The sequence below is a fragment of the Hesperophylax consimilis genome, chromosome 4, assembly GCF_061612785.1.
Source record: "Hesperophylax consimilis isolate HC1 chromosome 4, BYU_Hcon_1.0, whole genome shotgun sequence".
NCBI lineage: Eukaryota > Metazoa > Arthropoda > Insecta > Trichoptera > Limnephilidae > Hesperophylax > Hesperophylax consimilis.
Window position 1 is genome coordinate 29,409,910 of NC_142839.1, and position 14,284 is coordinate 29,424,193.

A 14,284-nucleotide genomic window follows, 5' to 3' on the forward strand; every position below is an offset into this window, starting at 1 on the left:
TTGTGTCATTCAATGTGCCATCAATGAACCACCGATGAGTCACCAATATTTCACCAATGTACCAGAGAAAACATAAAAAAAAAGAAGTTATTAGCTAGTTTTTTTTTGCCATCATTAAATAAATTTATTATAATTTTTACCTGATGCCGTAGTGCCTGGCATGCCGAGTTGACCCATGCGAGCAGGTTCTCCTCATGGGGCGGGGCCCCCGGAGCTCCCATGGAGCCGGGTGCTGCACCCCCCCAGCGCCTCACGGCCGCCACCACACGCTCCCTGGTCCCCACCTCCCTCCCGTACAGCACCATCAAGCCCTCCGTCAACGCCATGTGGGCACTCTGGAAATGTTATAGAGCAATGTTACAAAAAATATCTATCCAAATTATCGGATATATGGATACGACCAACTATATACAGTGAAATCATGACTACCTTCAGGTACACAGCAATGTGCAGTGTATAGAGCTAGGTTTTAGAAGTTTTGAACGCATTTCAATATTGTCCGTGAAAATTCCTAAGTAAAACGTTGACATTGTAAGATGCCTGTCAATTATTTCAAATATAATTTTCAATATTATATTCATATCTTTCTGGATTTTTTTTAATTTAAGTTAAAAATAAATTGCGTACAATCATAATTGCTCTACGTTAGGTTCTGTACATAAATAGTACAAAATCTAGGACTTGAGTAGGAGTCACACGCACATTTCTTTTCACACAACTTTAATTCACGTACAAGCTCATGTAGGGTTAAAGTTTATAATTTCTTAAAAAATATAAAAATAAATCCAAAATTTGAAAAAATAAGGCTTCAAAAAATGCATACTTTTAGAAACTTACACATTCTTTACGGCAATGAAAGAATAACTTATTGTGACAAATATATTTTTGACATGCACCTTACTCAACATAATTTTTTTTCTGTCAATAACCTTATATGACCTATTAATAGTCATAGTCTGAATTTATGGAGCGGGTAAAAAGATTAATATTTCTTCCCCTAGGTCTTCTTTAAATGAGAAAAATCTTATGAACGTAAGCCCGGTTCAGACAGTACACCTTTTATGCAAATTATTTTGAGTGCTTGCTGTGTGTTACTCATGAAAGTTAATTTCATAAAAGGCAGCTCAAGAAATAAATTCATATACATCTCACAGCTACAAATTCATATACATCTCACAACTATAAATTTGGATGTCTCATTTAAAATTTACATTTATTGTTAGCTGCTCCTACTTTGGGAGTAAGCTCCGTTTATAGATGTAGAATTTGGGTTGAAGGTAAAACAAATTAATATAACATGTATGTAAATTTAGTTTTGTTTATTGGAAGACTTTAATTTTTTTATGTTAGGGGCCGTTCAAGTATTACGTAAGCAGATTTATTACAATTATTTACCCCCTCTTCCCCCTTGTCATCAAAAGTAAGCAAAGCTCTTACCCCCCCCCCTCCCATGCTTACGTAAAAATTGGTACCTATATGCATTTTTCTGTTAATGTATTCTGTTTTTTTGATTGATTCATAAGCAGCACTTATAAAATAGACTTAGGATAGAGGACTTTAATGTACATTATATTCATTTAAACAAACTAAGCGAGTACCTAAACGTATTAATTATTTGTGGGAATCCCCGAATATGTATTCGGTTTTCAAACATACAAAATGTGTGGGTTGCCAATGTGTAAAAAAAAATAACTACTGCTGAGCAGTGCTGACGTAATCACTATCTCGACCCCCCCACCCCACATGTCATCAAAAGTAAGCAAAGCAAAGACCCCCCTGCCCCCCTATAGTGCTTACATAATACTTGAACGGCCCCTTAATAGATTTGGGATTGGGATGCTTTTTACTGATTGAAACGTTTTAGTTTATCAATCGCCTATTTTACCCCTCTGATCATTATATTATTATTATTACTATTCAATAAAGTAGAGTGTGTTGAAGTAGACATTTTCGTCAATAATTTATACGGATTCAGAAAAAATATTCTGCCTTTGCTAAAACATATGTAACAAAATCTATTATACATCAAAATCTATTATACATATATACATATAAATATACATATTCTTGTAAAACTGTAAAAAAATATATATACACACATCGCCCTACTTATTTTTCATAAAAAAGGCACTATTACACAAAAAAAAATCATCCAAATATTAATGATTACAGTGATCACCTACCCACCATCCATTACCTACTACCCACTACCCACTACACACTGCACACTGCACACTGCACACTGCACACTGCACACTGCACACTGCACACTGCACACTGCACACTGCACACCACCTACTATCTAGGAGTCTACTGGTTTTGACAAGGGGTGCCAAAATTTACATTTTTACTCAATAAAAAATCTCGGGAAAAGTGTATCGAGCTAAATGGAGACTATGTTGAGAAATAAAGATAGTTTTTTCCAAATTTTTTGCATTTATTTATTAGGTCGGGTACTTCTGGGACAACCCTCGTATTTTTACATTAATTGACTGAGTTTTAAAACTGGATTGTTCTCACTTAGTAAATAAATATTGTTATCTATATAACAAAAAACTCTATATATAGCCAATTCCATTGCATTTGGAACGATTTCTTCAAGATACCACATGGCAGAACGTTCTAGCACAGCATAGCATGACAAAGGGAATGGTGCTATTGAATGAAAGTTCTAAAATAGCTGATATTTAATTACTCTTTATAAACCTTTGAACTTTTCATTGTACCTATCTATTTCCAAATGTTAAAATAATAAATCTTGTACTGTAAATGGATGATTAATCTGTCATACAACAATATTAATACAATAAAAATAAAAATTTGTTAGTCCACATTGGTGTTATTTCCAAAGGTACAAGAGTTGACAATTGCCAACCATAGTAGTACTAGCATTTTTTCAATAGTTGTCAACTCCCATTACTAATGAGTAGTTTAAGGTAGACTTACCATCTTGATGGGATTAGTCTGTATGAGCACCGTCTCGGTGAGGGAGCAGTCCCCCGGGTCGGACACGTGCACCCCCTTCCTGGCCAGCGTTTGCAGGATGTTCCAGTGGTTGAGGTTGTGATAGTTGGGGTCCGAGTACATGTTGGACAGCGCCAGGCAGTACAGCTCCGCGTTAGCCAGCGTGCCGATGATGGGCGGCTTGAGATGCTCCTGGTCCTACAAAAAGAGAAAAAAGCTTATTTTAGACAGTAACAAAAGTTTTGTTTGAGATTTTTCTATAATAGTACACAACTGCTATACAAATCGAAAGTACGGTTCATTTTTTAGTTTGATAAAGCTTGCCAAAGTGAAGAATGCGCTTTTCCCTTTGTGGACTGCGCAGCTCTGCTGAAGTTATTCGAAATTCTTCGGGAAACCAGAATGGAAACTAGTATCACTGATTCCACAGGCAGACACGGTCGGGAGACACACAAAACACGTGCCCAATGTTATTTGCAAACAGTTGAGATTTTCCAAATTGTGAGAAAATCCATTTTTGTATTTCGTTCCTCCTATAACATGGGTCTCATGAAAACCCAAATTTACTCCTTCCTTTCCTTAAAACTACCCCTACCCAGCATCCCCAAAAATAACATAGATTTGACAACCTCCGTGGTTGAGTGGTTACTATCCTTGGCTACGAATCCGGAGGTCACGGGTTCAATGGGCAAATAAATTTTATTTGATTAATTTATTTTTTCACAATTTTTTCATTAATAATATATAGATGCGGAACGTTCCAGAGTGGTTGATACTTTCAGTATCGCCCTGGTGAAACACCACCGTTCAGCATCGAAAGTTTGCTTGAAATGGCTTTAGCCATGTGTGGTGACCAGATCTGAATAGCCAGGTACTTTCTCCCTATCTCCTTCCCCTCCCCGCTATCTTCAACCTCACAACATACCTCAGTTGGGGATGCATAGTCTCACTGGCTCCAGACAGTTGGCAGTAGTTACTCACATAAAATAGGTACTCGTTTGTGGAGTTAATATTTTTTAAATCTTCCAGGAGAAAAAAATGATTTTACTTGTTGTAATCATCTCTTCATAAAGTCAAGCGGTCGGATATAGCAATGTTTTGTATAATTGCAATTCACAAGCAGTTAGTTGCATCTTCAATTACATTGCTAAGATATTATTAGCACCTTTCAGGTTAAAATTTGTTAAAACATAAACAACCTATTTCTGTAATGGAAGAAAATTGTCAATTAAATTACGTAAATGAAGTTAGTTATGGCGCATTATACTGTACGTGGGTATTAATTAGTAGTATAATGCATAATCTGACTAGCTTTGTTTACTAAATAGCATCAAGTATATTTTACCACTTCATAACAATAAGATTGAATTAATTTACTACAACCTTACGAGATTCATTATTTAAAAAAACGAATCACAAATATCACAACTTAACAGCACATAGCATTTCACGGCACAATTACACATAAAAAGTTAAATAATAAGGTGAAAACAGAGTAAAACTAATACCGGTGGGAAATCTATTCATGAAAATCGTGAGAAAAGTGTGACCAAATTGAATTGATGTGTGGAAATCAAAACGCACTTTGAGAGGAAACGCGTACATTATTCAGAATTAACATAATCATGATCTCAAGGAGTTCCAACTGGGCTATTAAGAGGAAGCTACAAGCCAAAAATGCGTTTATTCTTGGCATACCTTATGTTTTAGGTAATAGGCATTAAAATCGCTTGACAAACGGAGTCTAGAAACGTTCGATTTCAAGCACACAACTGGTTTTTATTTATTTTGTAAATAATTTTATAAAAAAGCAAAAAAGTTAATCAAGTGAAACTGTCACAGATAATCTTAGCTATAATTATGTGTTTTTTAAAAGTTGTTTCCTTTATGCGTTTACACATTTCTATTGAAAAAAAATTTTTAGTAGTTTACATTTATATTTTTTATTGAGTAATTTATTATTTTATTTGTATTCTACTCAAGCGAAACGATAGGAAAACCTTCAATTTATCTAAAGCATATTTTTGATATTCATAATGTACACCAATTCGTTATAAATATTAATCAAAATAGTGATTTAGCATTAAGATTCGCCTTAAACGGTTAAATTATTTGTATTTTGTGCGTAAAACTGATTTAACTACCCGGCTTCGCCCGTAGTTTCAACACAATTTCTAGAAATCTTATTTCTCATTGAACAATTAAAACATATGGAACAAACAACATGACCTCTCGTCTTATTACTCGACGGTTAAATGAAGATTTCAAAGCTTCATGGCTCATGAAGTTTCGAGTTGAAAATAGTTACGTTGACTTGGAAATTCCTGGCACAAAACCTGTGCATATGTACTGTGGTGCTTCGTACAATCAGATTACTACTTTAAAGTTAGTATAAATAATTTTTTTTTTTTTTTTTTAAACTTCCGATTTAGTTGTCCGGGTTAAATCTTCCCCAAAGGAAAAACTTAACCCTTCCACTCACTTTTCCACAAATGATCATCTAGTCAATCAACATTATGTAAGTGCATTATATAAGCAAAATAAATACAAAACAATACAAGAACAACACGTCGATTCACCAGAGATCAAATGGGAAAAAAAATTCACCGACTCCAGATATTTTCATATCAGAGGGTTCGGCTCGGTAGTACTTCTAACAGGGCCTATAAATCCTACTGATCCCTCAACATAAATATTTAAAAAATCTTTCGTTATCCTACATGTATTCAAAATGACCGACTTTTGCATCTTTATATATAAATTTTTTGATAGATCTAATACGCCTAAATTTTTAATGAGAGAGCTAGGTATAATGCCAGTAGCCGAAATAACGAATGGTAATATTTTTATAGTCTGAGAATGCCAAATTCTTTTTATTTCGTTTCCTAAATCTGTGTATTTTCTAATTTTTTCATTAACAGATTTTTGAATGTTACAGGAATTTGGAATAGCGACATCAATGATATAAGTTATTTTTTTAATTTTGTCATGTAAAACTATATCGGGTCTATTATGACTAATCGTTCGGTCTGTTAGTATAGTTTTATCATAATATATTTTATAAAATTCGTTTTCTAATAATTATTATTATTATTATTATTACACGCCCTAATGGGCTTTTACACACTACAAAGTTTAATAGTAGAGTATCAGAGTTATTATAGATTCTACAAAATTAAAACAATAAAGGAAACATAATACAACGAAAAAAGAAAAAATATTAAATGTTACAACAAAAGCATATAATAAAATAAGATACATTAGTGAAAAAGATAAGAAGTCTCACATAAATAGATATTCAAAATAAAAAATAAAAATATATATATTGCGGAAATTATAGATGTCTATTTGTGTCTCGATCTATAAAAGAATTGAAATAAATAATATTTATATTGATTATTTTTAAGATGAAATATATCTCCCAGATCAGAGTATTTATTTCCGAGACTGTGAAGTCTTGGAATTGGGGAATTTTGATAAGACAGTGTCCTGGTGTTGTAAAAATAAAAGGGTAGTAAATTTCGGCAAGATCTTTTGGGTATGTGGATGCTGATTAATTGGAGTAACTCAGGACAGTCAATTTTGTAATGAAGTATTTTATGTAGTAATATTAAATCTGTGTTTATTCTTCTTTCAGAAAGTTTTAATAGGGACAATTTATCTAGTAAGTAGTTGTAATCAATGTTTTCTACAGGAATATGCAATTTATAGTTTATATACTTCAAGAATTATAAACAAAAACAGGAAATTTAAATCATTTTGTCATCAAGCCAATGAATAATCACTGCGCTACGGAAAATTTTACCCTTATCGTGTCAAAGTTTGGGAAACACTGTTACTTTCTGGATCATTACACAAATGATCGAAGAACTGTATTTTTTATTATTATTAATGACATTTTGAGGGTAAATCGCACGCAATCGTGAGACCCTACTTATGATGACAGTTCAAAGAAAATAGCAAAATTAAGATTAATATGTAAAATCACAAAACGACTTGCACTGTGAAAATTGCGATATATTAAATTATAAATTATTACCCTTTCAAAACATTCTCTCTACCTTTTGATTAGTTACATCCGCTTAGACGAGAAATGCGAGTGATGCTGAGGCAGTCAAGGCAGATACGGATGGACAGTCTGCTGAAATTACGATCCGGTAAAATCAATGAATATCTCAATGAAAGATTTAATTTTGGAGTATAATATATGTATGTCGTCTGCAGATGACATAGTTAAGTGATCCATGCGAAAAATTGCATGCAGTTATTTTAACAGCATTTTTAAAGAAATGTACTATATTTTATAATCGCTTTATCAATCTAGCCGGAAGCTTAGAACAATGAGAACATATTTGGAGACCGTAGCGTCATTCCATTTGTTATTGTTATTTCTGTGTTAATCCATTAAAATCTCATTGTTGGTGCTGTTATATTAAAACTTTAAGAATGAGAGAAACAATATTACTTAACCCCTCCAGCGTTAGAGGGTCATATATGACCGGGCGTCCATATTTTATAAAAGTATATTTATCTTTTTTTCTGTCATACGAAAATACATAATTGTATAAAATACATAACGGTAGAAAGAGAAATAATAATTCTTTACAGTTTGCTTCAAATATTTATACTGGAATCCATTAATAAAATCCTAAAATTTGCTAAAATTAATAATTCATATTTCGCGCCGCTATCGTAACAATCGGTTGAACTTTAAAAATTATGTCTTATTTTTTTATATGAACGAGATAAAAAGTGAAGGTACAGTTTTCTTACAAATTCCCCCAAACAAAACGAATGTGTTTTCGAAATATCGAGTTCTCTCAAGTTTTCTATGATTGGAGTAAAAAATTAAGTAAAAATGTGGTTAGCGTTTTTGACATTTGATATTAAAACTTTATTATTTAGAAATAGTTATGTTTATTTTAAATGCATACACCTGAAAGATAATTTTATTTATTCCTAAAACAATATTTGTTTTTACGGAAAATTAAAAAATAAGATGTATATAAATACACAGAAAACATTGAAAACCGAACAAAAGTGATAAATGTACTGAAGGGTTAAATAGGTACGGAATGCGTTTTGAAATAAAAACTCGAGTAGAATGGCATAAGATTGGGGGTTTCGAAAAGGCACCGACACAATAATAAATAACGATCTTTGTGATATGAACAAAAATACCGATACGAAAGTCGTGTACAATAAATAAACAACACCTTCAATAAAACATTTCGTAATTTGTTCGGAGAAGTGCTATAAAACAAACATAAGATAAGGTTGCACGTAAAAAATTTTAAAATTACGTATAATAATATTATTAGATATACGTATTAAAAATAGTTACAGTAAATTCAAATAATGATCCCATTTATTTATCAGGCACGCAACATTTCTTCGATACAAAAAATGGTAACAGTTTAGGTAAATGGTTCGAATAACGTAAAGTTAAACGATTCTAAAACATGGTTGAGTAAAAATGAGATTTCTCCGTGAACATGCATCCACTCGCCCCCGAATGAGGTCAGAGTAATGCTATAACTATATATTATGAAGTGCGAGTATGAAGGCTCCACCGCGCCCCTCTGATGCTCTGAAACACCTCGAGCCATAAACAGATATTTTACACACCAAAGTATGAATGTTCTATTTGCATCGCACAATGAAAACAAGAAAGATTCAATTGCTCCGAGCGAAGGCTTTTATACGAGTTATAATAACAAGTTCAAATAAAACTGTCTGCTGACGAAACGCACATAAAAAAATAAAAATTCGGAGAAATTTTTACGGCATGCAAAATTAATAAAACTATATAGAATAAAATAAGATACACTCTTGTCAAATATGCAAGTTTCGGATTTCTCCAACCAATATTTTCACGGTTTAAACTACTGCAGAGGAAATTTACATCAAATGTATGAACGTGAGTTGAATCCCAAATACTCCAGAGAGCCAAGAGAACATCGGGTTTATAGGCACCAGCTGGTACCTACGATGTATAATTCCCATTATACAGAAGAAAATCAGATTTCAGGTACCAAGTACCGATGGGTACACATTTCACGAAGGCGAAGCTTAATGCTAAATCACTATTTTGATTAATCTTTATAACGAATTGGTGTACATTATGAATACCAAAAAATATGCTTCAGATAAATTGAAGGTTTTTCCATCGTTTCGCTTGAGTAGAATACAAATAAAAAAATAAACTCTAATAAAAAAATATAAATGTAAACTACTAAAAAATTTTTTTTTTTCAATAGAAATGTAAGAACGCATATGGGAAACAACTTTAAAAAAATACATAATTATAGCTAAGATTATCTGTGACAGTTTCACTTGATTAACTTTTTTGCTTTTTTATAAAATTATTTACAAAATAAATAAAAATTGAAATCGAACGTTTCTAGACTCCGTTTGTCAAGCGATTTTAATGCCTATTACCTACAATATAAGGTATAGCAAGAATATACACATTTTTGGCTTGTAGCTTCCTCTTAACTATAGGACACGGCAAGTACTTTCGCGAGATTCCCAAGAACGACAGATTATAGTCTGGTGGGTACGTTGTACGTCTTGGATTAAATAAAAATACGATTAGAATATCAGCAATGTATTCTGACATCACACATCACTGGGTGGTTGTCCGATTATGTAGTGCTTCGGATTACGGAAGACCGTCGCCCACAGGTAATGCAAAAGCTGGTTATAACATTATGCACACACTTCGATATTATTTTAAAATTACTTTATTGAAATAAAATTGTTGTGAAAATTGACAAAGATCCCAATGAAAAGAATGTACTTATATGGTGCACACATTGTAATAAAAAAATGAATGCCTAGCATATTATTTATTATTATTCCTGGGATTCACCGTACTGACATTAATTACATCAAAACAAATCCGGATTTCAATAAATTAACTTTCGATTTTAAATTAAGTCAGTCACGGTGAATACATAACGTGTACCTCCCAAATGATTAAATTTAACATAATTTATATGAAAATACTCGAGATTAACTTCTAATTCATTTAAATTCACCGCATTCTCCTGAATCATTCGATGGTGATAACTCAGTGATAAATTATTATAAATCGTTGTTATAAATGGATAGTTCTGTAAAAACCCAGTATAAATAAATAAATAATGACATTTTTGACTGAACTATAACAATTTGATTACTTTCGAGTAATTTAAATTACAAAATCATTTTTTAAATAAACGATGAAAGTAGTACGATAAACCCAAAAGCATTCATTTCAGATCGAAATTGATTCATCGTGCAGCATTTGTGAGAATTTTTTAAATGAAAATAAAAGGCCAATGTCCATTTAAGCAATGTAAATTAATACTATTGGGTTGAATAGTATGTCAGACTGGAGGGTTGCTCGTATAAAGCGGGCAGTTAGCGGATACTGCCTGCCGAGGTAGGAGGCATTAACCTGCTGTGCAAATCGATAGTATTTCTAAGAAGTTGTGGCCAAAAACGTGTCCGGCGCTATTTTGTGCCCGGTCACACTAGACGGCGGTCAGCAACACATAACATAAGCCTACTAATTCGGTATTCCACTGGTTGTCATGGTGATAGTAACTTTCGACTTTCAGTGATAAGCTAGGTTTGTACCGCAATGGAAATAATTGTGATGCACAAAAGTTTCCAACTACCAGCAGAGATTGAATCTGTTCATCCCTATTTAGGGAAGGTTGTGAGCTGAAGGAAGTGGAGGAGGTGAATAATAAGGAAAGGGAAAGAAGAGAAGTACCTGGTTATTCAGATCTGCTCAAAATAATAGCTACAACAATTTAAAAAAACGTTTTGATTCTGAATTAATTGTGGTCCGTCACCGGGGTTATAAGTAATAGTGTCGTAAACATAATATTTAAAGCATTAATTAATTTGTTTAAATCTATAATATTTATTATGTGACCCACATAAATTAAATCATGTCATTTCCAAACCAAGAACTGTGGGTCCGAAACCGAGGAACTTAACGCTCGGCTACGGGGGTCGTATAATTCACGTTTCTCCTACATTTTCAGTCAGAGGCTAATCTAACCACCAACCAATCTCAAACCTATTTAATCCTTCTGTCTTCCCTCCAATAATTCATCTGTCAAAGAGATTTATTATATTTACTACACTTGAAAAATAGAACACAGTATTGAAGAAAATCTCCTAATAAAGTACCTACCTACTTTATCACTTTGAAAAATGGTTCCATGAATCTATCTACTAAGGCAGTGTTCCGCAAACTTTTTATGTTCACGGTACACCTAACTAATCAAGAAATTTTAACGGTACACCAAAGAAAAAAAAAAACAAGGTAAATTTTGGATAGGATTGGCTAGGCTTATTACGAATAACGGTGAACTTTGAGGTTAAACTACGAAAGCTGCATGTCATCATAATTTAAAAAAAAAAAATCCCAGGTTTTGAATGGTTTGTTTGGCAAAGCAGGGTTTGTGTAATTATGATTGATATTTATCACAATATAACAGTGACAGAATGACCGCGAACTGTCACCGAATCGGTTCGAGAAGTGAATTTTAATTTTACGCAATTGATAATTAAAATGCATCTTTTTCCGCCGCCACCAAGCCAAAAAGTTTCCTTTTATAGTAATTAAGGCACATCTAAAGTTTTTTTTCTAAAAATTATTCGTAATAAGCGTGGCCACTCCGAACCAAAATTTACCAAAAACAATATTTTATTAATATTTATTATTAAAATCAATATAACATGAAAAGATGTTTAATGCAAAATTTGAGCCTGTTTAACTGAACACAGACGATCAAAATTTGGAACAATCGTTGATAACGCTGCTCGCATCTCTTCGTCGATCGTCCTCAAGCGTTCTCTTTTTTTTGACTTTATCGTTGTGAGAGTTGAAAACCCCAATTCGCATAAATAGGTCGTGGCAAATGGTAATAGAATTGCAATAGCTCGCTTTGACAGCAGTGGATAATCATTTTTGACGTGGAGCCAAAAATGTGCTAACTCTGTTTCAGAAAATTTTCATTTTAGTGTCCGATCAGTTTTAAGCTCCATGAATTCTTCCTGCTCGTTTATTGGTAAATGTCCAAGGGAAATGCTTTTCGAAAATGGATTTCTTACCCAGTCCATAGGTTGCAAGTCACCCTTAGGAAAATATGAGTTCATTTTTTCTGCTAACAGCTCCAAGTGTTTCACTATCAAAGCCTGCACATTTTTTTCTGAATCGGCAGCCATGACATTTGGAAACATTTTGTTACTACCATTGGTAGCGTGGCTGATCCATAGCACCAACTTAGCGCGAAAGCTTTCAATCTTGTCAAAAGACGTTAAAATTTTACAATTTCTTCCTTTAATTTTTTTGTTCAGCTCATTTAATTGAGCGAATATGTCCGCCAGATATGCAAGTTTTGCTACCCATTCTTCTTTTTTAAATTTTATGTTGAAATATTTGAAAATCTTTTTTAATTTAATGTTGTCACGCGCATGCACCCCGATAGCTCGTGCGCAATCACGTGATAATGTAGCAATAGCACCCCACTTATGTAGTGTAGCACACGTGATAATGTAGCGTAGCGGCGTAGCACACGGCCACTTTGCAGCGATCGAGTCCCACCCACGCCACCTCCAGCCGCCGCGCCGGACAGAAAAGTAAAGACCGATTTACAGAGCACTTTGTGAGAAGTGACGCGGGACTCGCGGCACACTTACAAATGGCCACGGCACACCAGTGTGCCGCGGAGCACACTTTGCGGAACACTGTACTAAGGCACCACATGAAAAATTCACGATGGAAAAGTTGACCTAATTTTACTCTTCAAATTTTATACTAGCCATAAAAGTTTCTTCGAACATTATGGATTTTTCTGTCGTGAGGCAATCTCAACAGCTTCAACTTATTTATGGTTTTCAGCTTATTCCTGCGAGCGTTTTCTAATTACCAGCAGGTGCGAATTTATACATTTTCAACAATTCCAATAAAAGCCCGATTGCACTGGAAGTAATACCGTTCCACGTGCGAGATTATTACCTTATTCTATAAACCCATTGAATAAAAGAGCTTTCAATGCTGAGTTTTTCGATTTCGCCGTTAAGAGCTTTATTCCTCGTTGAAAGTCAGCTAGCTGGTAACGTCTGTTATGCGCATACATAGCGGACGAAAGCACACGCTATCTAGAAAGACATTTACGGTCTAACTGCCATATCAAATCGAAAATAAATCATTTTTATAGATCTACATTATATAAAGATTATCGTATGAAAATATATATTAAAATTTGTTCAATTTTTAAAACTAATACGAAATACTAGTTTTGAAATAATATAGTATTATCACATTTACAATGCATCACTCAAGATGATTTAATTAGTAATAACATGTTTCACGTGATGTTTACATTACTTTATTCATCTAGAATACATTATCATAAGTATTAAAAATGTCTCTTTAATCCTAATATCAAACTTCGAGTAACCTTTTATATAGATTTTTCGTACTCTTGAAGCCACAAATAAGTCAAACTAAGATGATGTACCTTGAAATTTGGCATCTTCACATGAAGAATCAAGATATTTTTTTTTTAAATTTGAAAGCACGAATTATAGTGGTAGATCTAGTATTTAGCGCTCTAAATGACTGATTCAAACCACAAAATTTTTAATTATTTATTTAGTAGTTAGCTGTTGTAGTACTTTTTATGGGGGTGTTAATGCAAGCATCCTATCAAAAAACGAAGTATCTAACTCAAAACACAAGTTTTTTTTACTTGTGCGATTGTGCACTATGCAATTATGTACTGTCGAACAACAAACCGCATGTTAGCAAAATTACCAAGAAGAGAAGATATTAAGTACGTAATTGCTTCTCCGCAATGAAACCCCTAAGATCAGACTGAGTTCAATGCATTGAATGTGGATCGTGAATGCAATACCTACGCACGCAATGCAAGCTAGACCTGATGCAGTGAATAAGTGCAATGTGCATAGTGCATAGCCTTTCTCCTCGAAAACCTGCCTAGACCGGCTAAGAGCTGCGAGATGCGGCTGACCGAAACATTGGAATACACAATTTAAGTAAGGTGTAATGAACGACCCGCAAATTGAAGTTACGTGCATTCAGATATGCACTTTATTGAACACTCCGTTTATAGAACGACTCGTTAGTGTGGAAGAAAGTTTGCGTAAAAACAATGTCAAAAACCTGCTTTAGAAAGGGTATCAATTATACCCGAAGACAATTTGGTTGTACAGAAAAACGGAAAGTGTGTAAGATTGTGTACATGGCTACAAATGATACCTTAATAATAATATGCGTTTTAACGACGCG

At 33.6% G+C, this 14,284-nt stretch overlaps 1 protein-coding gene across 10 annotated transcripts in view; it reads right to left on the bottom strand.

The window, feature by feature from the left end:
- Window positions 1–14,284, bottom strand: part of Patronin (calmodulin-regulated spectrin-associated protein patronin) — an 88,675-nt gene that overhangs the window by 32,029 nt on the left and 42,362 nt on the right. For all 10 annotated transcript variants that reach the window (XM_089651632.1, XM_089651627.1, XM_089651631.1 and 7 more), the window contains exons 3-4: window positions 2,947–3,162; window positions 141–335 (exon numbers count right to left, since the gene is read on the bottom strand). In XM_089651632.1, the coding sequence (XP_089507758.1) occupies window positions 141–335; window positions 2,947–3,162 (411 nt within the window). The remainder of the gene's footprint in view (window positions 1–140; window positions 336–2,946; window positions 3,163–14,284) is intronic.